Source organism: Macaca mulatta, chromosome 6, assembly GCF_049350105.2.
Source record: "Macaca mulatta isolate MMU2019108-1 chromosome 6, T2T-MMU8v2.0, whole genome shotgun sequence".
NCBI classification, from domain to species: Eukaryota; Metazoa; Chordata; class Mammalia; order Primates; family Cercopithecidae; genus Macaca; species Macaca mulatta.
The window spans coordinates 96,866,401-96,892,625 of NC_133411.1; the positions used below are offsets into that span (position 1 = coordinate 96,866,401).

General features: G+C 37.6%; 1 protein-coding gene across 22 annotated transcripts in view; it reads left to right on the plus strand.

Moving 5' to 3' along the window:
• The window catches only part of POLR3G (RNA polymerase III subunit G), a 42,295-nt gene that overhangs the window by 2,150 nt on the left and 13,920 nt on the right, over positions 1-26,225 (plus strand). For 8 of the 22 annotated variants that reach the window (XM_078004457.1, XM_078004450.1, XM_028849571.2 and 5 more), the window contains exons 2-5: positions 10,369-10,518; positions 12,862-12,991; positions 20,592-20,648; positions 22,578-22,628. In XM_078004457.1, the coding sequence (XP_077860583.1) occupies positions 10,402-10,518; positions 12,862-12,991; positions 20,592-20,648; positions 22,578-22,628 (355 nt within the window). In that variant the 5' untranslated portion in view covers positions 10,369-10,401. Of the gene's footprint in view, positions 1-5; positions 56-1,911; positions 1,990-10,358; positions 10,519-12,861; positions 12,992-20,591; positions 20,649-22,577; positions 22,629-26,225 lie in introns of all 22 variants that reach the window. The other 14 variants (XM_002804455.4, XM_078004454.1, XM_015140394.3 and 11 more) reach the window with 6 other exon arrangements.

Consider the following 26,225-nt stretch of genomic DNA (forward strand, 5'->3'; position numbering starts at 1 on the left):
GGAAGAGAGAAACGCGAGTTGGTAGAAAGGCTCAAATAGAGAAAAGGAGCACCTGGTAAGGACGGGAAAAGTGAATAATGACTGGGTGTGGCCCCGCCAGCCTCTTAAATCATCCGCTCTGTTAACATCAGGTCACTGTCTCCACTCCCCACTTCCCAGCTATTGAAGCATCTATTTAGGTTTTTTTTTTGTTTTTTGTTTTTTTGAGACAGAGTCTCTATTGCCCAGGCTGGAGTGCAGTGGCGCAATCTCGTCTCACTGCAACCTCCGCCTCCTGGGTTCAAGCGATTCTCCTGCCTCAGCCTCCCAAGGAGCTGAGATTACAGGCGCCCGCCACTGCACCCGGCTAATTTTGTATTTTTAGTAGAAATGGGGTTTCACTATGTTGACCAGGCTGGTCTTGAACTCCTGACCTCAAGTGATCCGCCTGCCTCGGCCTCCCAAAGTGCTGGGATTACAGGCGTGAGCCACTGTACCCGGCCAGAAACATCTATTTAGGCTTAAGAAATTCCCTTGAGAACTTGACTAACCTCCCAACTTAGCCAGGAAAAATGATAAGGAGACTCATGAGACAGCATTACAAAAGAATTATGAAAACCGTTACTGTGACAACTACTAATAAGCCTTCATGGAAGGAGAGGTATACGCTCTTTTGCTACCCTCCTGAAGTCTTTGGTGGGCATGCAGCTTTTCTAAATACTTTGCTAATCTTGGTAGAGATTATTGGGTTACTCAGTTGGGGGCTATCCTTATGCACAAGTCGCTGAGCTAGATAATTCATGAGAGAATTGTGTAAAAAGGTCATAATCTGGATTCTCAGGAGTTTGAAGGAAGATAATGTCTGTACACAATTACTTGGAAGATAAAGCATTACAGCGTATGTACCACAGAGACAGTAAAAACTAGATTCAATAAGAATACAGATGGAAGGGATTCTTGAGGAGTGGCTTTTGAGCTGGCCTTAAAAGACTACTTTTAGGGCATTCTCAGCAGAGTAATATAGGGCCCTCAGTAGTCTGGGTACTTTTTCTCTAGGCAGAAGTGAGCCACTAGTGGTGAAATGGAGTGATATCTCTACCAGGCCATGAGCTCAGCAATAATTTGCACAATAATCATTGGCCTTTTGCCGGGCTTTGGTTAGTAATGGGGACATAAAAAGGAGAATAAGTTTCCAAGGAGACTTTCACACTTCCAGGTCCCTCTGCCTGCATCCCACATCTCACTGGATATCCTTTTTTAATTCTCTGCATGGCTCTTTGCTTTACTTTTGTCAGGCTTATGCTCAGATATCACTGAATAAGAGAGGACTTCTTCAGCCACCTTTTCCACAATAGCATCCATGTTTCCTGTCTTTATTTTTCTTCTTGTCACTTCCTGACATTTCCTATAAAATATATTTTGTCAGTTTCTTACCTCAGACTCTGAGCTTCATGAGAGGAGAGATTTTGTTTTGCTCACTACTGTATTCCCAATTCATAGAAGACAGCCTGATGATGAGGGTGCTTAATAAATACTTGATAGGATTGAAGAGCCTCCCTGGGAGACAGATAAGAGCTGACAGTTACAACATGATTGTAAAAAGGGCTTAAAAGCAGAGTAGTACTTGGGAAACAGAGAAGGGAGAGGCCTATCTCCATGTAGGGTGGAAGAAATTGTCATGGAGAAAGTGTTATTTGCATGGCATCTGAAAAGAACCTGGGGCTTAGGTGGATGTGGCAGGAAGGGCACTCCAGGCATGCACTGGTTGATTTGGCCACAGCGTGGGGTGCATGTAGTGAGAGGCAGAAAGACTCCAAAGCTCTTTTAAGGAGAGTCACATGTCAAGATTTGTATTCCAGAAAGATACCCTAGACTGCAGAGTGGATTGAAAGGGAGAGTCTGGCCACAGGAAGTTTATTTGTTCTGTTTTAGAGGTCCAGGTGAAAGATGAGAGGGTCTGAACTGAAGCAGAGGTGGAAGAAACGGAACATGGGAGAGAGAACAGAGCTGGTAAACCTCTACTTTTAGATGGGGGATTGGAAGTAGACAGGTCAGGATACCTATCCTGATTGTAGCAATTTAGGGGTCATTCATCAGGAATAATACTGTGACTTAACTTTCACTGCCTCCTCTAGCTTCTGTGTCTGCTTCTATCTGTTTGTGCATTTATTGATGGAGCTGATGTTGTTACTGGTGGAGGGTGTCCAGGTTCTTGGCATCTTGAACAAAGAATTGGACAAAATGCACAAAGCAAAGAAAGAATGAAGCAACGAAAGCAGATATTTGTTGAAAATGAAAGTACACTCCAGTGAAGGAGTGGGTGGAGCATATGGGCTCAAGGGTCCCCTTACAGAATTTGTCGGGGTTTAAATACCCTTTAGGGTTTCCATTTAGTTACTTGGTGTACACCATGTAAACGAAGAGGATGAAGTAAAGTTACAAAGTCATTTACTTGGCATATGCCCTATGAAGAGGGTATTTCCTGTCATAGCTGAAGTGTGAATCAGCCTTTTTGTTCCCTGCCTCCAGACCCTGTTTTCCTGCCTCAGTGTATACAAGGAACTGTGTAAAACGTGGAGGACAAGACATTTCGGTTACATCATAACTCATAAAATGTTAGAACTAGGAGGAATTTCAGAGATTAGCTCAGCATCTGCTGGGGTTGTTTTTGTAGTTGATTAAAATTGACTTTTTTATTTCATCTCTTGGATGCTTAAACTATACCCATTTTTAAGCCTCTCAGAACAATTCTGAATAGGAATTTTCAGGAGACATCCTGAAATGGAAGGGGCAATGCTACTGATTTTACATTTTTAATTGAGTCTGTTTTGCAGTTATTAATTCACTTCATTGAATAAAGACCTCCCTGGGATTAAAAAAGTCTTCTAACCAGCCTAGACTATGCTTCCTGAAGTGTAATGCAAATGAAAGAATAGTGGAAAGGTTTTCTGAGGCCTTAAAGCTGTCCTGCTTTTGTTAGGAATTAGCTTTGCATCCTTAGGTAATCAAGTAACCGCTTAGGGTGTCACTTTCCTTTTCTGTAAAATGGGAGGTTTAATCTGCAGTGGTTCTTTTTTTTTTTGAGACAGAGTCTTGCTCTGTCACCCAGGCTGGAGTGCAGTGGTGTGATCTGGGCTCACTGCAAGCTCCACCTCCCGGGTTCACGCCGTTCTCCTGCCTCAGCCTCCCAAGTAGCTGGGACTACAGCCGCCCGCCACCACGCCCGGCTAATTTTTTGTATTTTTAGTAGAGACGGGGTTTCACCGTGTTAGCCAGGATGGTCTTGATCTCCTGACCTCGTGATCCACCCTCCTCGGCCTCCCAAAGTGCTGGGATTACAGGCGTGAGCCACCGTGCCCGGATTTATTTATTTTTTTTTGAGAGGGAGTCTCACTCTGTCACCCAGGCTGGAGTTCAGCGGCGCAATCTCAGCTCACTGCCATCTCCACCTCCCGGATTCAAGTGATTCTCCTGCCTCAGCCTTCTGAATAGCTGGGACTACAGGCGTGTACTACCATGCCCAGCTAAGCCTGTAATCCCAGCACTTTGGGAGGCCGAGGCGGGCAGATCAGGAGATCAAGAGATCGAGGTCATCCTGGCCAACATGATGAAACCCCGTCTCTACTAAAAATGCAGTGGTTCTTAATTTGGGTTGCACACTGTAATCTCCTGGAATGCTTTAAAAAGTCCTGATGCTTAAATAGTACCTCTAGAGCTTCTGATTTTATTGTTCTGGGGTGAATCCTGGGTTTTCTTTTCTTTAAAACCTCCCAGTGATTCCAGTGTGCAGGTAGGTCCCACTCAAAGAAAGGGGGAAAAAAGCCTTAATAATGGGCTAACTGAATTGTACTTCTGTGGGTAGATTTGCTCCTCAAATCACAGTGCACAAATAGGGTAAGCTTGACATTAATTGTGGAGCTGTTGCTATATAGGAAGCACTGTGCTAGACAGTAGGGAGGATAAAATCTCTACTTAATAGACAGTAGGGAGGATAAAATCTCTACTTAACACAGTCAGAACCAACAAACAGCCAGGTGCAGTGGTTTATGCCTGTAATCCCAGCACTTTGGGAGGCTGAGGAAGGCACATCACCTAAGGCCAGGAGTTCAAGAGTAGCTTTGTCAACATGGTGAAACCGTATCTCTACTAAAAATACAAAAATTAGCCGGGTTTGGTGGCGGGCACCAGTAATCCCAGCTACACTGGAGGCTGAGGCAGAAGAATTGCTTGAACCTGGTGGAGGTTGCAGTGAGCCGAGATCGCGCCAATGCACTGCAGCCTGGGCGACAGAGACTACATTTCGAGGGGCGGGCCGGGGGAGGGAAACAAACAAACAACAAACTAAAAACGTAGGTGAAACTCCTCTCCTTTGGAGAAGGTCCATTTCCCAAAAGTGGTATTCTCTTTATTTCTTTAAAAACTGATGAGTGTGGTAACATGTATCACCTGATTTTTTTTTTTTTTTTTTTTTAATCTATGTGTTTTAACAGGAGGATCTTTCCAAGAGCAATGTGGGATGAAGTGACTGTTGTGGTTGCTGGGGACTTAAACTGGCTTTTATGGTAAAAGGGGATGTAGCAAGTCAGGGAGGCAGAGGGAAAGACTGGTATTCAAGAAATGACTATAGTGAGTCAGGAAAATAGGGTGCAACCATCTTAAAAGGGCTCTGAGTAAATAGGGAGTTTGGATTTAGTTCAATTAGCGAAGAGGGAAGATGAAGAGAGTAGCAGAATTAAAACTGTGCTTTAGAATGAGTAATGTGGATCCATAAATTAAACAGGAAGAACAAGGGATACCACAAAGTTTGCAGTTAATCAGAAGTGAGGTGAAAAAGGACTGAGCTGGATTATGGTACAGAAATTGCAAAGAAAGTGACATTTAGAAGGAAGGCATTGATCAGTGCTCTCTGGCTCCTAGCACAGTGCCTAGAATGCTCAATATTGGTTGAATGAGTGACTCAGTGAAATTGGGCCATATGAAGTAGAGAAAGATTTGGAACATGAGGAAATATAGAAAGCACTAGAACTCAAGAGTTTTTTTTTTTATTCAAGAGTTTGATGTATTGAAAAAGGAATGAGGCAGTGTGAGTTAACTCAACCACAGTCTCACTTGTAGGTCGTTTCTTTCATGATGTATTTACCAGGATCCAGGGACTCTCTCTGAGCTCTGCAGGAGAAGAAAATGAATTTATCAGCTCCTCTGTGTACAGGGGAATGAATTCATGAAAACTAAACTTAAAGAGATAGGTTTGTAGACTGGAATGCCATATAATTATTAAATGTGTCAACAAACTAGGAAACTTTTCTGTTAAGGGTGGTACATTCGCTAATGATAGCAATTCATACACCCAAAGATTGCTTGATTAAAAATGGAAATTTAGAATCAGTAAAGTTTGTTATTTTTCAAGAGCTATTCCATGAAGCCGTGCTAGCTGGTATCCTCTTTTTTTAGAGTGAGTTTTCCAAACTTTTCCAGGGCCCACCTCCAAAGATTCTAGTATAGTAGGTTTGAGGGCTTGAAGAAAGCCTAGGACTGTGTGTTTAGCAGATCCTCCGGTAAATTCTCATGATCAGGAAAGTCTGGTAAACTTTACCTGGAATTGTTTTTAATCTTTAAGTAGTGGCAGATCCTGGACTGGAGTGCAGCCCAGTGGTTTTGAGTAGGGCTAGTGGGCTCTTGTAATTGTTTCTTAGAGTGAAAGGTGTGACCCCTTCTGCTCAGCAGTTTGGATACTTGGGAGATACGCTTTCTCTAGGCTCAGCATATGTCTTAGTGACTCAGCAGTTGAAACAAGTCCATTTGGATATTTTCCTGCTTTTTTAATGTAGAGAGCTGGAATAAGCTTGGCTCTTAAAATAAATACAGTTACTGTATGAACTTTATTTTAAGGTAACTAAATAATAGATAAGAGAAATTGATTCCTGGTGGAATTCCAATTAATAAAACAGAAAGAATGATAAAATTTGTATACCACCATTTTGCAATTCATAATGGAAAAATGGATGTAGGTGGTGATCATCAGTGACTGCTAAAATCATTAGGTGAAAACTGATGGACACTTTATACTTAATGAAATAGACCAACACCTGAACCCATGACCAGCCTGATCAATACCAAGAGGGAGACTTTATGTTCATTGTGATATAATGCAGAAGGAAAGAGAGAGCATCCTTTTAAGTATTCTTGAAAAAAAAGAAAATCAAACCCTAATCTAAGCCTCTAGTTTACCTGTTTATTGGAAATACACCCAGTGAATAGAGGAATATGTTAAACCATATCTCAGGTATAAATCAGTCAAATCCAGAATACGGGAAATTGTATAGCTTTGCTACTTTCAAAGTATGGTTTACAAATCAGTTGATGTCTCCTGAGACCTTGATAAAAATGCAAATTCTCAGATTCTGTCTGCGGCTAACTGATTCAAAATCTGCATTTTAACAAGATTCCTAGGTAATTCTCTTGTACCTAAAGTTTAAGAAGCATTGTACAGGGCACTGACCTAGTTTTTTAGACAAATAGACAGAAAAAAGAAAAAAAAGGAAAATGATTACAGTTTAAAAGAAAGTAAAATGTCATGTATTTTTTATATCTTGATTTGAACAAATTAACTGTAAAAACATTTATGTGATAAGTAAAAAATGTGAATGTTCTATATAAGAGGATGGTATAGAGTTATTGTTAAAATTATAGATGCAATGTTATTGTTATTTTTTTTAAAAGCCCTTAACTCTCAGAGAAGATACATACTGAAGAGTTTAAAACAATCTGAAGCATGGGAGTAGAAAAGTATAAAGTACAATAGTCATATACTGATAATTTTGAAGCTGAGTAGTGGGTATATGGGGATTTAGTATACTGACTTTTGTGTATGTAAGTATAGTAAATGTAAGTATTAAAAAAAGGCATGGAGTTGTAGTTTAAAATGGCAGCATTAAAGATGATAAATCAACTTTTAGTGTTCAAGCAGCTATGAAGGAAAACTCAAATATGGAGGCCTGCAAGGATAAATTTACAAAATGAATAATGTAAAACTATGAAACCCAAAGGGAGGGATTGAAACCAACTTTGCAAAAATCATAACTGAGAAAATTATGACAGTGAAAGATATCAGACCTAACTGATCCCATCTTGCTTCTAACCTCTAAACTGTCCTTGTTCATTCTTGGGCGTGAAACCACCTTTGCAAAATTATGACTGAGACAGCGAAAGAGATCTAAACTAACTGTGACTCCATCTTGCTTCTAACCTTTAAGCTGTCCTTGTTCATTCCTGGGCATAGACTGAACTAACTTTGGGAGGAACTTAGTTTATGGTTTAAAACAAAGATGGTAACAGACTTTCCCAAAACAAACCTCCTCCTTGCTTGGGGACTAGACTGCCATTGTAGGACTAAGAAATTATTCACAAGATTAGAAATTATAGTTTAGGAGTCATGCAGCTGGAGGCTACAAGATTCTGACCCTCCCTAAACCGAAGATCAGTGCTTGAAATATTTTGCAGACCCTGCCCTCCCTAAAGCGAAGATCAGTGCTTGAAATATTTTGCAGACCCTGCCGTTGATGGATCAGGGGGCACTACCCAGAGTGATTAACTGACTCTTCTGATCTTGTGGCCTCCACCCAGGAACGGACTCCGCAGAAGAGAACAGCTTTGACTTCCTATGATTTCATCCCGGAGCCAACCAATCTGCACTTCCAATTCACTGGCCCCCTACCCACCAAATTAACCTTAAAATCTCTCATCTCCAGCCAGGCGCAGTGGCTCACTCCTGTAGTCCCAACACTTTGGGAAGGCAAAGCAGGTGGATCACCTGAAGTCAAGAGTTCAAGACCAGCCTGACCAACATGGAGAAACCCCGTCTCTACTAAAAATATAAAATTAGATAGGCATGGTGGTGCATGCCTGTAATCTCAACTACTCGGGAGGCTGAGGCAGGAGAATTGCTTGAACCTGGGAGGTGGAGGTTGCAGTGAGCTGAGACCGCACCATTACACTCCACCCTGGGCAACAAGAGTGACACTCCATCTCAAAAAAATCTCCAAGTTTTCGGGGAGACTGATTTAAGGAGTAATAAAACTCTGGTCTCCTGCACAGCCAGCTCTGTGTGAATTACTCTTTCTATATTGCAATTCCCCTGTCTTGATAAATCAGCTCTGTCCAGACAACAGGCATGGTGAACCCCTTGGGCAGTTACAAAATCATATCTGAAAATGTTCTCAGTATCATAGCCATTATGTCAAATCAAATGCCATATATTCTACTTGGGTAATTCACAGAAAACAGGAAACAATGTTTCATTACAAAAAGATGTTGAATATATGATTTGCTTCTGGGGCCTTAAATGTAGAAGGACATTAAAATTGGCCATCATTGGCAGTGTGTCATTGGCTGGGCGCCGTGGCTCATGCCTATAATCCTAGCACTTTGGAAGGCTGAGGCAGGCGGATCACTTGAGGTCAGGAGTTTGAGACCAAGCTGGCCAACATGGTGAAACCCCGTCTCTCCTAAAAAAATTCAAAAATAAGTCCTATAATCCCAGCTACTTAGGAGGCTGAGACAGGAGAATCACTTAAGCAAGGGAGGGAGGTTACAGTGAGCCACAATTGTGCCACCTGGGTGACGGAGCAAGACTTCATCTGAAAAAAATAAATAAATAAATAATTTTAAAAATTAAATTGGCTGTCTAAAAGTGCAGTGCCTTGTTACTGCTATTCCTTGTAAATGAATTAAAACTTGGACTGCCACATCCTGAGTGTTACGTAGATTTACAGCAGTTACAGTTATCTCACCTTTAAGGCAAATATTTTTAAGTTGCTAAGGCTAGTTTGTATAATTTTAAACCTCAAAGATGAGACCTATGAAGTCCTTGATTCTACATGTGTATTTTAACTCAACTACTACTTAGTTGCTAAGACTTCCACCAGAACGGTTCTCTCAATACTCTTAACATTTGCTGTTAGAATCACCTGGGAAGCTTCTAAAACTGACTCTTGCTCAATCCTCACCCCAAGAGATCTGGATTGATTGGTTCAGTTCAGTGATTCTCAGAACTTAGCATACATAAGAATTATCTGGAAGGCTTCTTAAAACACCAGTACTGGGCTCACCCACAGTTTCTTTTTTCTTTAGGTCTGTGGTGGAACTCACAGTTTGCATTTCTACCAAGTTCTGAGTGATGCTGCTGCAGACAGCACTCTTTGAGAACCATTGCTCTAGGTTTTTAAGCTACCCAAGTGATTCTAATGGCAGCCAGGGTTGAGAACTGAGAGGCGCTTGCTTTGTAGTGTTGGCCCTGTGATAAAGTGAGCTGGGAGTTTTCAGCCTTTTGGTCCAAAGAACTGCGTATATTCAAATTGTAGACAGTAAAATTGATATAAAGAAGTAGCACCTTGTTGGTTTTAGGTGGTGTTCCTTCACCATTAATGTGGCAGACTAAGAGGGGTGACATTAATGACGAGGCAAGAAACCCTGGTGAAGAGTAGAGCAGCTGTGTGAAGTACTGTGACTTGCATAATTTTGTAAGGAGGGCAAGTGAGAGTGAGTGGATTCAGAAATGAGACTGAGCTGATGGAGCCAAAACCAAAGCCACTCCTCTGACTTCCTCCAGGTGGACTGGAGGACATATAGTTTCTGTCTTGGGTTCACAGGCTTAAATGAGGCTCAGTATTATCAGCGGGAAAAGAGATGTAAAGAGTGTGCATTATAATCATCACTACAGTTGAATGCAGACTTCTATTGGAAGAACTCTAGCGTAGGGAACCCTGTTTTTACATTGCCAGCTCAGTTCTCATAGTATAATCAGAGGATTCAAAAGTTCATTACAACTTGCATGTATGATGTCACTCCTGTCCCCAAAATTGAAGAGTACAGGTTTATCGTAACTTTAATGATTTCAGCTGTTTTCCTCTGAATTTTTTTTTCTTGGACAGGCTTCTTTCGAGTCTCATCAAACGACCATTCCCATTTCTAAAAGGGAGACATTAGACTAGATCTCAGGGATTCTTCCTAACACTCACATGCTAAGATAAATCATTTAAAGTCTTAAAGTATATATGACTAATGATGATGTGAAAAAGAAAGATTTTTTTTTTTTTATGTTTTTATGTTGATATGAAAAAGAAAGATTTCTTCTCCTCATCAGTCTGGATGTGGGACAGTAGTAGTGGGTGAGGGAGTTGAAGCCATCATTATCTTACCTGCCAAAGATGTGTGTGTGTGAGAAATTCAACAGTTACTTGTCAAATGTTTATTTCTCCATGTTTTGCTTTCCAAAAGTATTTTAAATCAACTATGCTACTTAAGGGATGCAGTTTTATATTTTGCTTTAAAGTGTTGATTTCTTTTTTATGTGTGATCCAGTAAATCTTAATCATTAATAGTGCCTTTCAGAATTTGGCTACTCATCTGGTATAACTATTTCTGATGGCTGGGAATAAAGGAAGAGGACGTGCTGCTTATACCTTTAATATTGAGGCTGTTGGATTTAGCAAAGGCGAAAAGTTACCTGATGTAGTGTTGAAACCACCCCCACTATTTCCTGTAAGTATATGAACTGTTGAATTCTCATAGTGTGTTTTTTCATTTTTTAGAGAATATTAAATTCTATATAGGACTTGATATATGATTATAGTATCCTCAAGTATAAGAAAGTAAAGGAGAGTGTGTTTCACTTACCTTTAAATATTTTCATGATCTGCTTTCTTAAAATAAAGAAAACAAAACTGTATACATCTTTCTATTAATATATTTAGTACTATGTGAACCAGTAAAGAATTAGTTTTCAATTCTTACAACTCCTGTTGGTGTTACTGATAAATTCCAGTATGAAAATAGTAGTTTTAAAAGTCATTAGGTTTTATAATGGTTCTAAGTTCCCACCCTACCGCACCTTCACTTTTCTTCTCGTCTTGTATCTATAGAACTTAAGTTTGCTCCTTAGTATGCCACTTGACTTTGTCCCCCACTGAACTTTTTTTGCTTATTTTAGTGTTGTTTTAAAATTTAGTGAGTATGCTGCAAGCTAAATTTGCATAATATGTAATGTTTTCACTTTATGTTTAGTTTAGAATGTATCCAGGGATCTAGATATCTCACACACAAGGGGTCTCCGCTTTTTGCTGTTGATATTTTACCTTTTTGATATTCAGCGCAGCATAAAAACAAAGACAAATATCTCAGGTATTGGCATAATGTCACTTTACAGTGATTTTTAAAACAAGCTCTTTTCCATGTGTGAGATTACTTCTAAACACTGGGGATGTTAGTACATAGTATTTCTTTATGCTTGGAATGAAATTAAAATTCCTTACTACTGGGTAAAAGGCTCTTCCTGATCTCTCCGTTCTGATGTCTCTCTGACTCTTTCTACCACTGTCCTTCTCATTCCCCAGCTACGCGGGCCTCCTTGTGTCCTCAGGCCTTTGGGCCTGCTGGTTCCCTACCATCTCTTCTCTTTGCATGGATGGCTCCCTGATTTTATCCCAATCTCTACTCAAATGTGACTTCCCCAAGAGGCCACGCGTGCTCACCCTGTGTAGACTGCACCTCCATCCTCCCTGCACTGTCAGTCACTTTGCCTTTACCCACCTTCGTTTATTTTTATGTCATTTATCACTATGTGAAATTGTATGTCACCTCATTTGTTTACTAATTTGTTGTGTGTTTCTCTCCTAGAATGTAAGTTCCCTGTGGGCAGGGACTTTGACTTGTTTATCATGGTATCTTCTATAGTCTAACCATGTTGGGTACTCAATAAGTAGTTGCAGCATGAATGTATATATTCCTAATCAAATTTTGAGAATGTACCTTATCTTTATTCTCTGAAACCAGAAATGTCTTTACTATGTACCCTGGAGATCCACTTGTTAATGAATATATTTGTGTAAATATATACACACATACAAATGCATATTTGTGTATATGTATATGTGTGTATAATTTTAAAAACTTGAAATGCAGCTTCAAACTCTATCTTGCCATTTATTCATTCTATGGGCTTATAAATTATTCACTTCTCAATTTCTTCACTGTAAAAGGAGAAATATTGGTAGTCCTTTCAATGAGATAATGGATATTGGATATTGAATATATCATAGTAACCATATACTAAATTATAGCTGCTGCTTTTTTATTTATTTTTTCCCAATAACACCACCACTAGTTGAGGTTAATAAGGACCTAAAGCAGCTGCCCTCATTTGGGTACCTTAGTTTTTCTTTTTCTTTTTCTTTTTTTTTTTGGTATGTTAATTTTTTTTTTTTTTTTTTTTTTTTTTTTTTTTTTGGTGAGACGGACTCTCGCTCTGTCACCCAGGCTGGAGTGCAGTGGCACGATCTTGGCTCACTGCAAGCTTCGCCTCCTGGGTTCACGCCATTCTCCTGCCTCAGCCTCCCGAGTAGCTGGGATTACAGGTGTCCACCACCACACCTGGCTAATTTTTTTTTCTTTGTATTTTTAGTAGAGACGGGGTTTCACCGTGTTAGCCAGGATGGTCTCGATCTCCTGACCTTGTGATCCGCCTCCTCGGCCTCCCAAAGTGCTGGGATTACAGGCGTGAGCCACCGCGCCTGGCCTGGTATCTTAATCCTTAAAGTAGATAATCACATAGGTCAACAGACTGTATGACAAAATGATTATTGGTGTAGTTTTCAGGGCCAATAGGAAAATTATGCGTCTTTTTTACCTCTAATATGAGAGCAAAGTAGGAAATGGGTTAACAGGTTAAATAGACTACAGAAGTTCATCTTTTAAGTTGATTGTAAAACTTAGTGCCTGTAAAACACAGTATTTCAATAAAACTGCTCTTTTCTACAATACAGATAAAAGGGATATTAGAATACATAATTGATTTGAAAAAAACCCTTTGTGTCTTAATTTAAACAGGATACAGATTATAAACCAGTGCCACTGAAAACAGGAGAAGGTGAAGAATATATGCTGGCTTTGAAACAGGAGTTGAGAGAAACAATGAAAAGAATGCCTTATTTTATTGAAACACCTGAAGAAAGACAAGGTACCATATTGGAGTCTTTGATTATGTGTCTTAATGTGTACAGATGAAACAGTGTTTAAGCACAAGATATATAATCATTGAATGTTGATTGATTCTATTCAATAAAAAATTATCAACCACTTTGAAAAAGCATATTTATGTTGCTTTAACAGAAAAAATACTTTAAACTTTGATATTTTATTTTTAGAAATAGCTTTCACAATAATTTTATATGTTCAGTGAAAATTATGAAAAACAGGAAAATTTTGAAAAGTAAAAATTACCCATGCTTATGTCTAGAGAACCACTATTAATATTTTGTTATATAGTCCAGATTTTTTCTTATGCATGCATATTCTCTTTACAAAATTAGATTCATATTACTTTGTATCTTTTTTCAATCAGTAGCATATTAGCATTTTCACATATCCTTATTATTCTTGGCAAACATGACTTTTAATGACTGGTAGTCCACTCTGTGGATGTAATATTAATTGTAACTAATTTCCTGCTTTTTAAAGATTATTTCCAGTTTTTTGCTTGTATATATAATGCTGTGATTATTATTATACATAAACCTTTATGCATGTCTCCAATTATTTAATATTTAGGTTAAAAAAATTTTTAAGGCTTGATTTTGTTTGGTTTTTCATTCAGGTATTTGATATGATGTAAAATATGTGTTCATTAGTGCTGCTTAGTGAAGAAAGGGAACATTATAGTTGGAGAGGGCTCAACAGTCTCAGACTAGAAGTGGGAAGTGGTTTTATAGGAAAGGAAACGATTCCTGCGTAGCTATTTAGCACAGCAGTACTATATTGATTTTTCACTTTCTGCCCTTGATTGTTGAAATTAGAGAGACTGATACCATCTTTGAGTTCTCAAAACAACATCATTAAAACATGAGAAATTAATAGTGTCATCTCATTCTATTAGTATTAAAAATACATTCCATTTTTCCTCTCTCTAGAATAGTTTGAATTGGCTGAGTCAAAAAAGGAAGCCTTGTGTAATGATCTTAGCATGTGCTTATAATTATAAGAAGCATTTTAGACAAATTCTTTTAATTCTCAAAACATAGCTGCTTTGAGTTATATAATGGTTTGATAAGAGATATTTTATCTCAAAAATACTTAATTGTTTTTGGTTTTTTTTGTAATAGAATGGAGTCTCACTCTTCTCACCCAGGCTGGAGTGCAGTGGTGCAATCTCGACTCACTGCAACCTCTGCCTCCTGGGTTCAAGTGATTCTGACATCTCAGCCTCCTGAGTAGCTGGAATTATAGACGCGAAATACCGTGCCCAGCTAATTTTGATATTTTTAATAGAGACGTTTCACCATGTTGGCCAGGCTGGTCTGGAACTCCTGACCTCAAGTAGTCTGCCCGCATCAGCCACCCAAAGTGCTGGGATTACAGACAGACGTGAGCCACCGCGCCTAGCCTAATACTGAAATTTTTAACTTCCATGAATATGTTGTATGCTTTCATCTGTTTGAGTTCTAAAATAAAACTTTTCATTTTAAAGATTTCAAAAAGACCAAATGAACTAATCAGTATTCATTCTTACTAGAAAAAATAGTAATGCAGGGTATACTTTAGTGCTTTTAAAATTGATCTTTTCTCTATGGTACAGATTTACTTAGCTGAATGTGGTTGTTATTAAAACACATGTCTAATTTAAAAGTACATCAAATTAGACCAGGCACAGTGGCTTACTCTTGTAATCCTAGCACATTGGGAGGCTGAGGCAGGCGCATCACCTGAGGTCAGGAGTTTGAGACCAACCTGGCCAACATGGGGAAACCCTGTCTCTATTAAAAATACAAAGATTAGCCAGGCGTGGTGGCCCGTGCCTGTAATTCCAGCTTCTCAGGAAGCTGAGGCAGGAGAATCGTTTGAACCGGGGAGGTGGAGGTTGCAGTGAGCTGGGATTATGTCACTGTACTGCAACCTGGGCAACAGAGTGAGACTCTTTCTCAAAAAAAAAAAAAAAAAAAAAAGTGTATCAAATAATTAAAGCATTTATGTGAGTGTTTTAGACAGGGATATTAAAAACATAATTTTGTTGGTGGGGCGCGGTGGCTCACGCCTGTAATCCCTGCGCTTTGGGAGGCTGAGGCAAGCGGATCACGAGGTCAGAAGATCGAGACCATCCTGGCTAACACGGTGAAACCCCATCTCTACTAAAAATACAAAAATTAGCAGGGCATGGTGGCAGGTGCCTGTAGTCCCAGCTACTCGGGAGGTTGAGGCAGGAGAATGGCGTGAACCCGGGAGGTGGAGCTTGCAGTGAGCCGAGATCGTGCCACTGCACTCCAGCCTGGGTGACAGAGCGAGACTCTGTCTCTTAAAAACAAACAAACAAACAAACAAACAAACAAAAAACTATAATTCTGTTGTTGGTCTATGGGAATGGTTGGCTTGTACTTGGATTAAGGGGCACTTTATCTTTGATAACTAGGCAATAAAGTATTTTAAAAATAAGGGTTTTTTTTGCTTTTATTTCTTTCAGGGGAAAACTCTTATATAGAAATTTCCAGATTGATACAAGTACATTCTCCCTGAGATCTTCATGTTTACTTCTGTCTTTTTTTTTTATTGTTTTATTTTGTATTTTAGAGATGAGGTCTCGCTCTGTCACCCAGGCTAGAGTGCAGTGGCACGATCACAGCTCACTGCAGCTTCCAAACTCCTGGGCTCAAGTGATCCTCCTACCTCAGCCTCTTGAGTAGCTGGGACTACAGGCACACACCACCATGCCTGGCTAATTTTTTATTTTTATTTTTTTTTGTAGAGACAGCGGTCTCGTTTTTTTGCTCACAGTGGTCTCGAATTCCTGGCTTCAAGCGATCCTCCCATCTCGGCCTCCCAAAGTGCTGGAATTACAGGCCTGAGCCGTCACACCCAGCTTACCTCTCTTTCCTGATATAGTGTGTTTAAAAAACACTCATGTTAAAAATAAAGGTTTTTCTATAAAATATATACATTTATATGTGCGTATATAGGTTTATATAATATGTGTATATATGTGCATGTATAAATTTATATAATATCCATGCTATGAGTGAAAAAGAATTGGCCAGACTGAACAGAACCACCCTACTGTCAGAATCATATTCCGGATAGAGATACTGCATGACTGTGCCTTCGCCAGGTGCATCACTTGCCACTTGTGTTCTTTAGGAAAGAGAGACTTAAGGGCTACTGTAAAGAACTAAATCATTAGACACTAGGACAGACAAATAGGGTGGGAGATCTCAAGACTTCCTGATAGTCAAGTGGCTGGTGGCTCAGGGCATTGAGATCAGTCCTAAAGAACTGAAGGCATGGAATGAACATTTTTCATGTTGCAATGTCTTCAAAGTTTGTTTTTAATGTTTTCAGGTAGAATTATAGAAATGATTAGTATTTTGCATCAAACTTTGTTATATAATAAAGGAAAAACACCAATGAATATTATTTAGTGAATTTTAGCTGTAAGAGGATGTAGAGATCGTCCAGTCCAGTGGTTTCTAGCTCAAGCTCCTGAACTACAGAGTCCTTTGAGGTAGAAACATGATTCTGACAGTGGTGATGGTGTCATAAGTCATTTTCAGAACCTCACAGCTTAATGGAAAAATACGTTTACTTAAATACGTCCATAGGTTTGTTACTGAATAAATGGAATTTGGCTTACTAATTCTTGCTATACCATCCGTGTCCATGAGACTCAATATAAATTTTTGGCGGTATTTTTGGAGCAGTTCTTATTGTTTGTGTGATTGATATTCATAACTTTTATTCTTGCGTAGAGGTTTTCTAAAGAAGAAACAGAAATTTACTTAAAAAGGAAAACTCGTTTTATCTTAGAATACCATATCAGCCCATTGAACCCTTTTATATATCTAAGATAACTGTGGAATCTGAGTGATCTTATTTTTTCTCTATCTTGAAATACCTTCCTATTTCATCATCATAGATATTACCTTATCATTATTCATCAGACATTCCCCACTATACTGAAAAAAAGAATAAATATAAAAAATGGGAGAATGATGGAATTGACTGTGCAATTGAAATGAATTATCACTATTATGTCATCATATAGTTTTCCTGTTGCATTGTCCAAAGTATTATATCTGTGTTTTAAGAAGACATAAAGTCTTCAGAGACCTTCATATTTGTAGTTGCTCTGTTTTAATTTTCATTTAATACAATTGAAAATTTCAAAATTTTTTAATTTTCTGCTCATAATGTCCAAAATTGACAGTAAAACATATTCCACAGTTCTTAGATGAATCAGAAGACAAATGCAAAGAGATAGATAGCTCTCTGGATGCTAATGATGATGATTAAATTGATTGTATAAGCAAAATCTCAGACTGAGTCTTCAGATGATATTGTCTTCAGTGAATTTTCTCAAATTCAAGAATCAATGAGTAAACACTCTCTCCAAGAATTAAAAAGGAATTATGGTGACCTTGTACAGTCAATCTTTGAAGAAGAACTCATCATGTAATACTTTGTATCAAAAACCTGGAACATCCCATTTGCTAAAATGAGGTGATCGTTTTTGTTTTGTTTTATGATATTTATGCACCAAAATTAATTTGATGTGTTTTGTAAATGGCAAATGCTCAACATAAAGGCAGAGACAATAATGATCAAAAGGAAATTGATTATATAGACATGAAATTGTTTTTTGGATTGATCATGTTAATTGGTGATTTTAAATTTAATAATGAAAATATTTTGCAAGTATAGAGCAAAGAAGATGGCTGGGCCATCCTCTCTTCAATAGAAGTATGAGACATGAAAGTTTTTTAAAATATTGCATTTTAGATATGTAAGTACAAGAAGACTTGGAAGTAGTGATAAGCTAGATTGTACTAGAAATGCATTTGTAATATGAAATTATTTAGATGATACACCTATGAGAAAAAGAACCAGAGGAAATGATAAGTTAGAACCTATTAAAGATGCATTTGGAATCTGGGATCAGGAAATACAGAAGGCATATATTCTAGGTTTGTGTGTGGCAGCTGATGCACAGAAAACTGCATTCAAATGACTTTGCCCATTTTGGTTAAATTTACCTTCAAAACCAGTAAAACATGTAATATAAATTTGGATTTGCTATAGTTAATTGCTTAGTAAAATCTCCAATAGCTTTATTTATTTTTATTTGAGACAGGATCTTGTTCTGTCACCCAGGATCTTGTTCTGGCATAATCTCAGCTCACTGCAGCCTCCACCTCCCAGGCTTAAGCCATCCTTCCACCATAGCCTCCCAAGTAGCTGGAACCACTGGCATGAGCTACCATGCCTGGCTAATTTTTGTATTTTTTGTAGAGATGGGGTTTCACCATATTGCTCAGGCTGGTCTCAACCTCCTGGACTCAGTCCACGGCCCATGCCGTGGCCTCCCAAAGTGCTGGGATTACATCCATCCTGAGCCACTGTGTTGGGCCTAGTTTTATGATTTTTAAGTAACAGCTTTACTGAGACACAATCCACATGTGTAAAATTTACTTCTTGAAGTGTACAATTAAGTGACTTTTAATATAGCTACAGAGCTATGCAGCCAACACCACTATTTAATTTTTGTTTGTTTTGAGACAGAGTCTTGCTCTGTTACCCAGGCTGGAATGCAGTGGCATGATCTAGGTTCACTGCAACTTCTGCCTCCTGGATTCAAGTGATTCTCTTGCCTCAATCTCAGTACCTGTAATCTCAGTACCTGGGATTACAGGCACACGCCACCACACCTGGCTAATTTTTTTTGTATTTTTAGTATAGATGGCGTTTTACCATGTTGGCCCAGCTGGTGTTGAACTCCTGACCTCAAGTAATCTACCTGCCCCAGCCTCTCAAAGTGCTGGGATTACAGGTGTGAGCCACTGCACCCAGCCACTCTGGGATTACAGGTGTGAGCCACTATGCCCAGCCACTATCTAAGTTTTTAGAAGCTTTTCGTCATCCAGAAAAGAAATTCTGTAACCTTTAGTAGTCAGTCCCTACTCTTCCCTCCTTCCAACCCGTGGCACCAGAAATCTGCTTTCTGTCTGTGGAGACTTATCTGTTCTGACCATGTCATATAAGTGGAATCCTGTAATATGTGTCTTTTTGTGACTGGCTTCTTTCACTTGCCATAATGTTTTCAAGGTTCATTCATGGCTTAGTGCATATGAGTGCTTCATTCCTTTTTATGGCTGAATAACATTCCACTGTATGGATATATGCCACATTTTGTTTATCCACTCATCACTTGATGGGCATTTGGGTCGGTTCACTTTCAGGATTACATAAGTTATCCTGTCATGAACATTCCTGTACATGTTTTGTGTGAATGTATGTTTTCATTTCTGTTGAGTATGCACATAGGATCATATGATAACTCTGTATTTCACATATGGAGGAACTGCCAAACTGTTTTCTAAAGCGGGTGTACTGTTTTACATTCCTATCAATAATATATGAGGGTTCAAATTTCTCCATATCCTTGCCAATGTTTCTTATTGGTTTTTTGATCCTAGCCATCCTAGTGGTTGTAACGCAGTATCTCATTGTAGTTTTGATTTGAATTTCCGTAATGATTAGTGATGTTGGTCATCTTTTCATGCTTTTTGTCCATTTTTGTATCTTCTTTAGAGAAATGTCTATTCAAATCCTTTATACCCCTTTTTAATTGGGTTCCAATGATTAGTTTTCAATAGCTATTCTTTTATCTGTTATCTTTTTTATTTATTCTCTGTATTTCATTATTTGAAATTAACCTAAAAATATTTTAAAATATAAAAAATGGTCTATTGTACCCAGAGGAAAAAGGCTAAAAATTGTTTTTTCTGGTATACTGAAGGTTAAAATTATTTAAAATATAGAATCTGTTTTGGAGAAAATTCTTCAAAAGAAGTCGTTGTGTTACAAATGCTAGGAATCTCTCATTTGTGCTGACTTCGTTTTACAGGTGAAAAACTTGGCAAGATTAGTTAAAACATTTGACCTGAAGTCAAGCAGTTAAAATACCTAGAAAAACCTGATCTCTTGGTCTCTGATCTACTGCTTATTTTAGTTACCTTTCTGTCATACGTGGTTGTATTATTTGGAAGCATATTTTTAACATAGAAGAAAAATCAGTACGTATTTGGTCCCTGGTTTTTATCTATTCATCTTTAGTATTACCTTTTGCTTTTCATGACTAACTCCTGAACTACTTTTTATGATGAACATGGCTTCAAGCTTTTGTGTGATAGTGTTGCTTTCCAACTTGTGCTGCTAGGAAAGAGTTTGTGCCCTCCTTAAGGGTGTTTCTTGTGATAAGGTGGACCAGTCTGAAGCAAGAGCCGCAGTTGTGGCTTTACTGGTTTTGGCAAGCTCAGAGGATCCCTGTAGAGTTTTCAGCAGTTGGCATGTAGGGCTTGCAGGTTACTCATTTATGCCTCACATTGGTAACCCCTCACCAAGTCCAACCTTGCCTACCCTTACCCTTTTTCCCATTCTCTTATGTACAAATATAGGAAACTCCCTGCATGTGAAATAAAAAATGTTATCTCTTGTTTTCAATTATCTTAAAGGAATGGCTTAAGTTCAGGGTTACTCTTGATTTTCCTAATGAGTTCTTTATTCTTTTTTTCTCCTAGATATTGAAAGGTATAGTAAAAGATACATGAAGGTATACAAGGAAGAATGGATACCAGGTAACTGCAAAACACACAATATGGAAACAATTTTTAAAGGCTGTCTCTCTCACCTCATATTTTTTTTTAGGCTAAGTTTTCTATTTTTACCATAGGAAAATTGAGTCTGGTTCTTTTATTGTGATTAATTAGTAATATAAATCTGTTAGAAACTAAGGTGAAAAGATTGTTATGCTAAAACAAGGAAGAGTTGAAGTGCTTTTGTGGAAGTTCTTAAACTATATATATATATGTGTGTGTGTGTGTATATATATATATATTTGTTTGTTTGTTTTGTTTTGTTTTGTTTTGAGATGGAGTCTCGCTCTGTCGGCCAGGCTGGAGTGCAGTGGTGCAATCTCAGCTCACTGCAAGCTTCACCTCCAGGTTTTCATGCCATTGTCCTGCCTCAGCCTCCCGAGTAGCTGGGACTATAGGCGCCCACCACCACGCCCGACTAATTTTTTGTATTTTTACTAGAGACAGGGTTTCACTGTGTTAGCCAGGATGGTCTTGATCTCCTGACCTTGTGATCCGCCCACTTTGGCCTCCCAAAGTGCTGGGATTTACAAGCGTGAGCCACTGTGCCCAGCCCTTAAAATATATTTTTTATAAAAATAGGACAGGCCAAACAAACCATTTGGATTTTCCAATTTAATTAGCCACAATCACAATTTTAATTTGTAGTACCAAGAAGCACAAATACTATGCTCCTGAGCAATTTTAGAGCATTTGAAGAGAAAACAAAATTCTTGTTTTAAAGGTATTTTAAGCCAAGCTCATGGATCTTCCTTTCTTTTAAGCAGACTAGTTTTAGTTGTTAGGTTTCTTTTTCAAAAGAACTATATCTAAAAAGAAGCTTTACCTTGAGTATGGACAAGTTAGAAGGGGCCGTAAAGGAGATCTCATCCCACTCATTCATTTTGCAAATAAAAACAGTTGTCATAGAAATAAAGTGACCTGTCAGATACTGTTAGAACCCAGGTCTTCTCATTTTAATTCACATTCTTTTTATGTCTCTGTCCTTGGTCTTTTATGGAAACTGCCCTTATGTAAAAACATAAATGGCATTAATAGCATTATCGTTTTCACAGATTATAGTACTATCTTTTCAGTGTTGGTAAGGTTGGAAACAACTTAGGTCTCTCATTTCTTCCGTTTCATTAGTATTCATCTCTCAAATGATTCTCTTTATATATTCCCGTCATGATCTAAAATGAATAGTTTACAAAAACTAAAATATATTCAAAGCAAAATTTATTTTTCAGGTAAAATGACTTGAGATTTAAATGCTTTGTAAAAATGCTCCGAAATTTCTTTATTAGCAGGCAGTATTTTTAAATCAACTTTTATGTTGCTTCAATTTTCTGTTTAACTCTGTGCTTAAAAATTAAAAGAAAGTGACACATTAGAGGAATTATTTAAGTAATATAAGCAAAATTATTTATTGGAGGAAATTTATTTTTGACAGCTATTTATATTTTTAATTTTAAAGTTTTCAGATGTTAGAATTGTTTATTTCATTTTGCATATGTTGGGATTGTGGTAACATACTTTTGAAAAAAAAATTTGTTGCATAAGAAATATATGAACTACAGAAAACTTATGAAATACAAAGTAGTCAAATAAATAAATATAAATAATACTTAAGAAAAACTGTCATAATTCCAGCACCCACAAATAATTACCGTAAGATTTTCTTCCCCAAAAAATTTTATAGCACTGTTTCAAAGCTATTGTGATAAACTTTTCTTTATAGGAGAAAATATATCATTGTCTGTTATATTTGGATTTTGTTTTTTTATGTTTCAAGCTAAATTTGTAAAGTCAGATACTAAGGCACTTTATTGTCATTTCCTGGACAACTATTGTGTCCTTCACATAGTTATATTCAATGCCACTAATTCCTAGAGGAAACTGCAATTTTTTTATTTTTTATTTTATGTACAGATTGGAGAAGACTTCCAAGAGAGATGATGCCAAGAAATAAATGTAAAAAAGGTACATTCACTAATATAATAGTAATTCAGGTAGGAAAAGGTTATTTCTTACATTCTGTTAATATGGACTTGTCAACCCAAAATTATACTCAACTGTTCTTAATGCTTTTCTTAAAGTATTTTGTGCCAGACAAGAGGGCTCATGCCTGTAATCTCAGCACTTTGGGAGGCTGAAGTGGGAGGATCACTTGAGCCCAGGAGTTTGAGACCAGCCTGGGCAACATAGTGAGAACTTGTCTCTACATAAAGTTAAAACAAATATTAGCCAAGTGTGGTGACATGCATCTATAGTCCCAGCTCCTTGGGAGGCTAAGGTGGGAGGATCACTTGAGCCGAAGAGGCGGAGGCTGCCGTTCACCCAAATTGCACCACTGCACTTAAACCTGGAAGACAGAGCAAGACCTTGACACTCTAAGACCCTGACTCTCTTTCTCCCTCTCTCTGTCCCCCTGTATGTATAAAAATGCATTATAACTATTTTGCTAAAGCTTGTTTTTTGTTGTTTATCTTTTGGGTGTTTTTTTCCCTTAGTTGTTGCCTTTTCTTTGTGTCTTATTTTTTAATTTTTAAATTTTATATCTTTTTAGAAATTTCAGTGTTTATTTTACATACAGGGGTACATGTGCAGGTTTGTTAACATTGGTATATTGCACCCAGGTAGTCAGTGTACTACCTAATAGGTAGTTAACCCACTCCACCCCGTCCTCCCCTCCCAACTTTAGTAGTTCACTATGTCTATTGTTCCCATGTTTACGTCCATGTGTGCTCATTAGCACCCACTTATAAGTGAGAACATGCAATATTTGGTTTTCTGTATTTATTCACTTAGGATTTTCCTTTAGTTGTGGAATCCTGGAGATGCTAAGAAAGACTCTTCAATTACTGTGGACCTTTTCATTTGCATAATTGCAGATTTTTTATTATAGTGGCTACAGTATGAATTATTACTAAAACATTTTAAAATTGGGAAACCAATAAAATAGAGTTTTATGTTGTATAGAAGAATGCCAAAGTGAATGTTTGCAGTTTGTTTTTCTTTAGTAATTTCATTCAGTAAATAGGTATCTGTTATTGCCAGACATTGTGTTGACAGGAATAAAACTGAGCAAAGTGGGAATAATCCTTGCCCTCATGGAGCTTGTAGTCAAATGGGGTAACATCATTAAACAAAAACACACTGTCCTCATTGGGAAGGGTTCTTTGAGGAAATGGAACTGGAGTTGAGATTGAAGGATGAGTAGGAGTTTACTGAGACACAGTTGTGGAAGAGGAAATAGGGAAATAACAGGTTTGTAAGAGAAAATCAGAAGTTCAGTTCAAAGGTGTTACTTATGGTTCCTTTGAAATATACAAATAGAAATGTTAAATATATTGTTGGACACAGGGGAATGGACTTCAAAATGGAGACTGTAGTCATTATCAGAGATACGATCATTGAGACCAAAAGAAAGGGTAAGATGGTCTAGGGCAGAATTAGATAATTAGAAGAAAGGAGGGCCTAAACCTGAGCTTACAGGAATGCCAACATTTAATGGGCTGGTAGAGGAGACTGAATGGCAAAGAAGGAAACTGGAAAGAGGGAGGGAGGAGGAGAACCAGGAGAGCAGAGTTACACAAGGTAGTCTGGTATTTCGAAAGGTGGTCAACAATGTTAAAAGATGTTAGACATTGCTGCTAAGAGGTCAAATAGGATGAAGACTGGAAAATGTTCGCTCATTTTTGGCGTGTCAGTTATTGGTGACCTCAGTGAGAGCTTTTTGAAAGATTCGCAGAGGTAGAATCCATATTGGAATGGCTTAACCGGTAAATGGAGCTTAGGAAATGGAGACAGCTAGCATACATGAGTCTTCTTAGAATTTTGCTATGAAGAATGAAGAGTGAAAAAGGAAGGTAGCCAGCGAGGTTAAGAACAGTGGGGTTATCAACGAACAGAAGAGAAGGAATTCCCATTCCCTGTTTTAACACCTTTATTGAGATATAATTGACATACAATACAATGCACATATTTGAAGTACATACACAATTTACATGTTTTGCACATGTGTATTTTTATTTTATTTTAAAGATACAGTATATAATATTTAGCTTGCGTGTAGAATATTTTGAAATATGACAATTTATCTTCTGTCTTTTATACTGTTGGTTTTTATTGGGCAAATATATTATTTTCATAATAAAATACCTGTGCATGAATGATACTGGTCATGTCCTAGAGGATCACACATCTGTAGTTGACTTTAAAGCTGAAAAGAATGTGCTCATTTTGGAGGAGTTAACGTTTTCAAATATGTCATCCCTGGGATTTTATACCCACATTAATCATTAGTAAAAGCTCCCAATGTATCAGGATTTCCATTTGTTAATAAACAAAGCAACAATGAAACTTTGTTTCTCATGTTGCTCTAGTATTTTTTATTACATATGGTGTAATTTTTATGTCTTGTTTCTGATAGGCTTGGACTCTCCTTTTTGTTAAGATGCCCTCCATTGATTTACATAGAAGTGAACAGTAACAATAGAGTCAAAGGCTGAAAACAGTTGTTTCTTGAAGAACCAGCTACTGCCATGTGTTAAAAGAAACTATTCAAATATATGCAGATACTTGGTCAAAGATGGGAAAAAAAATTAGTTTACTTACCTGACCATATTCTTTAGTATCCCTTTAACAAAGGTTTATGTTATGAAATTAAATAATTTGATAAAAAGTTCTTAGAAAAAGACTTCATGATGTAAGTAGAATACATTCTTAGCTAATGTTTTTTGGCATTAATATTATATTTCTTGAGATCTTGTTCATATGTGATGCTATATTTTATTTGTTACAGTTCATATTAAACAGTCTTTGCCCCCAAGGGGGTCAGAGAAAGTTACCCATCATTAAATTTAACTACTACTTTTGTTTGAGGAATCACTAATACATATGTTTGGGAGCTCTGAGCTCAGTAATTCCCTGAGGGGCAATTCAGTATAACACAGTAAATTGTAATTCCATCAGTTATGGGTCATCTACCACAATCTAAAAATTTTCTTTTGTAGGTTAAATGTTAATCTTTAACAAAATTACATCTTCCTGAGCCACATTTTCCTCTTGCAAAGTAATTTCTAAGTGTTTAGTTTTATTTTGGAAAAGAACTGTAATACTCTCTGACCACAATGGGACAATTTTGTCGCTTATCATATTGCTTTGGTAACTGACTGGCAGAATTTATATGTGAAATAGTTCTCTAGACCCTGCACTTTCAGAAGAGCCTCAAAATGCAGTATTTTTGATAGGAGTAGAAAAAAAAATTATGTAGCCCAAAGCCATTACAACATTTTATTTCACTTATATGCTTTTGAGTTTTCAGATTCATATGATGAGTATATTCAGTTTAACTATTGTAATCTTTATTCCAAAGATACTGTGTGTTGCATTGTCATCTCTTTCACCATTGGCAAATGCACATATTTGAAGTACATACACAATTTACATTTTTTGCACATATGTATTTAAGGCAGACATATTTTTATTTTATTTTAAAGATACAGTATATAATCATATTTAGCTTGAATGCAGAATTTTGAGATATGGCAATTTATCTTCTGTCTTTTATACCAT